Source organism: Arachis duranensis, chromosome 9 (assembly GCF_000817695.3).
Source record: "Arachis duranensis cultivar V14167 chromosome 9, aradu.V14167.gnm2.J7QH, whole genome shotgun sequence".
Lineage (NCBI taxonomy): Eukaryota > Viridiplantae > Streptophyta > Magnoliopsida > Fabales > Fabaceae > Arachis > Arachis duranensis.
In genome coordinates, this window is record NC_029780.3 from 82,830,922 (window position 1) to 82,834,512 (window position 3,591).

At 32.6% G+C, this 3,591-nt stretch overlaps 1 protein-coding gene across 1 annotated transcript in view; it reads right to left on the reverse strand.

The window, feature by feature from the left end:
- Window positions 1–3,221: 3,221 nt before the first annotated feature.
- The window catches only part of LOC107465715 (mannose-specific lectin alpha chain-like), a 1,058-nt gene continuing 688 nt past the window's right edge, over window positions 3,222–3,591 (reverse strand). Inside the window, exon 2 of the mRNA XM_052254313.1 lies at window positions 3,222–3,588. Within this exon, the coding sequence (XP_052110273.1) occupies window positions 3,471–3,588 (118 nt within the window). The 3' untranslated portion in view covers window positions 3,222–3,470. The remainder of the gene's footprint in view (window positions 3,589–3,591) is intronic.

Consider the following 3,591-nt stretch of genomic DNA (forward strand, 5'->3'; position numbering starts at 1 on the left):
TACGTCATCTAATCTCGAATAAAGTATGAACTATTATATATTGCTAGAAAGCTCTGGATGTCTACTTTCCAACGCCGTTGAGAACGCGCCATTTGAAGTTCTGTAGCTCCAAAAAAAGTATTTCGAGTGCAGGGAGGTCAGAATCCAACAGCATCAGCAGTCCTTTTGTCAGCCTTTTATCAGAGTTTTGCTCAGGTCCCTCAGTTTCTGCCAGAAATTATCTGAAATCACAAAAAAACACACAAACTCATAGTAAAGTCCAGAAATGAGAATTTATGATAAAAACTTATGAAAACATCCCTAAAAGTAGCTAGATCCTACTAAAAACTACCTAAAAACAGTGCCAAAAAGCGTATAAATTATCCGCTCATCATGGCTATGCAGCTAGACAACGCGCACGCGCACATTGCCGAAAAGTCCATCGGCGCGCACGTTTACCTGGCGCGTACGCATGACATGTGCGACGTACTGCAACTGCAGAAATTGCTAGCGGCGAGTTCTAGGCTATTTTTGCCCAATTTTTGGTCCAGAAAACACAGAATAGAAGCTACAGAATGGGAGAATCAGATCATTGATTCAGACACTTTTCATTCACACAATTTTAGGTTTTATATGTAGATTCTAAAGAGAGAGGATCTCTCCTCTCTCTAGGTTTTATGATTTAGGATTTAGGATTTCTTCTTTCAAATTCTTCTCAATTCCAGGTTCAATGTTCCTTTAATTTATTAATGCAAAGAGTACTTTTCTATTTAATTTTATTATTTGTTTAATTGCTTCCATTAATTTTAATTAGCATGTTCCCTCTTTACTTATTTTGTGGTTTATTAAAATGGCATTTATGTTAACCAAGTAGATCCCAACTTGATTTTGGAGTTGATTAATATTTGAGACCCTTGAGTTGGAATACTCAAGAGTTAATTGGTAATTAGAAGTTGTTGGGCAGCTTTCTAGTTACTAACACTAACCCTTCCCAAGGGAATGGATTATTTTCTTGTGAATAGAAGTTGGCTCTCGACTTGACTTTCCTTTATTCAATGAAGGATAACCAAGTGGAACAACAACCTATTACTAATTAATCTTGGGAAATCCAACAAGGATAGAACTTCAGATTAATCTTCTCCTAGTCAAGGCTTTCTATTTTAATTACATAAAACCTCTTGTTAATTTTCATTTCCTTAATTTATAATTAATTATTTTATCATTCCTCACTCTAAAAATTCTCAGAAAAACCCATAACCAATAGTAACACACTTTTTTGTAATTCCTTGACAGACGACCCGAGGTTTAAATACTTCGGTTATTACCTTTATTGGGTTTGCTTTAGTGACAAACAAGTTTTTGTACAAAAGAATTCTTTGCTGGTTTAGAAGCTATACTTTCAACGAGACTTTATTTGTAAAATTCTAGACCACGCAGAAATTCGTTCGTCAAGCGGCGACGACAGTGACTCCACGAACGGCGACTAGGCGCAGCAGCGCGAATAGCACCTCCTCCTTCTTCCTCGGTCTTCCTCCCTTCACGCGTTTGTCTCTTCTGTGCATCCTCAGTGTCGTTCGTTATGGGAGATGCGACGGCAATAGAAGCGGACAATGACCCGCTCGTAATGAAGACGATGACAGCGGTGGCTTCCCTCGGTGACAGTAGAATGCGAACTAATGGCGGCGCTGGAGGCACAGCAGTGCTCGTTCCTTGACCAGCTCTTCCTCTCGCTCAACATCTCCCCCTTCTTGACGGCGACACGACAGCGCGGCGGCCGTGATTTCACGCCGGCACCTTCCTCCATCTTCCCCCTCTCATTCTCTTGCTCTCTGATTTAAGCTTCCCCCTTTCTTTTCCTTTCTTTTCCTCTCTGTTCTTCCCTTTCTCTTGCCATATGTGTGTTTTTGTGTCATGTGTGCATTTGGAAAAAAGGGGTGTGGGCTTGGGAGGATTTAGGGTTAGGGTGAGTGACAATGAGTGAGTGCGTGTGGGTAGGGTTAGGGTAAAATTAGGGTTAGTATTTTCAATTTGAGAATTAGAGTTTAGTTTTGAAAAAATATAGAATTAGATATTTTTGGATAAATTGAGATTTGATCATTTTAATTAAATTAGGATATAGAATATTAAATATTTATGATAATTATGTAAGTTTTATTAATTTTAAATTTAAAATCTCATCACTTTGATTTAATTATTTTTTGATAAATAATTTTTTGAAAATAAAATAATGAATAATTATAATAAATTACAAATAATTTATTATTTATTTTTTAACAACCAGAAATTTTACATGCTTAATAATGAGTGTTGGGTTATGATTGGTGTAGAATTTTAGTAGAGAGAAGGAAAGAGCTAGAACTCTATATTTTGTTCTTAAGGAAGTTTTTCAAAAATTTATTTAAATGTAAAAATATATTAAATTTTAGAGTGATAATGAAACAAAAAATAATATTTGTTATAAATTTATCTTAAATAAGAGAAGGAGGGTGACCCAGCGAGCGGTTTTACTTTCTACAATGAGTAAAATTTATATATTAGTTTTATAAAAAGGTTATAAAATAATATGTACCATTTTTAAAAATTAATCATTTAATCTTTAATTTTTTATAAAAAATAATTAATTAATATAAATAATATTTTAAAAAATTAAATTTTTAAAACAAAATAAAATTATTTTAAAGATTTTAATATTTCAAAATAATTTTTTTAGTTACAAATTTTCTTGTATTTTGTGACATTATTTTTTTGTTACAAAATAATTAGAGTTTTTGAAACAAATAGATATTTTGTTACAAAATATTTTGAACTTATGCAACAACTTCATCTTTTGTTACAAAATATTATAGAATTTTGTAACAAAAATTTAATTTGTAAAAAGCCAATATAATTTGTAACAAATTAGATTGTTGTTACAAAACATTATTTTTATGTAACAATCACTAATTTTTGTTACAAAAAAATATTTTTTGTATCAATTTTAAATTTGTTACAAAGTTTTTGTTACAAATGTTTCATTTTCTTGTAGTGATTGGAGATCCAAAAACTGTATAAAAATAACTTTCAAACTTCATCGTATATACAGTTTGATATCTTAAATATTTTTTCGCTCTAACTCATTAACTTTTAGCACTTGGTCATTTGTCAATGTAATTAACTAAAAATATAATCTATTCAAAACGATATTTTATATTACTTTTTAAGAGAAGGAAAAAAGGAAACAAAAAGAGAAACACAAACACAAAGAAAAGCAAGCATATATCATTGAAGACAACAAACTAAACCCAGACAAAGAAAGATGGACGAAATTCACATTGAAGAGACCAATGACAATAATGGACTACCCTTATTGCCTTATCCGTAGTGACATATCACTTACTGAGACAAACTAAAGACTAGTCCTTATTTACTCAAATTAAAATTAAAAACACAACACAATCCGGCGATAAGATAGGAAGAGGGTCGCCTTTTTCAATATTCATTGTTGTTCCTCTTCAGTTTGACTTAAAAGTCCAAGATAAGATCTCGGTATTTTGCGAGTATTGCCCAGTAGAAGCAGATAGCCCTACCGCAACCTTTTGAGGAAGCTTAGTGCTCAAGTCGACGTCGTAAGAA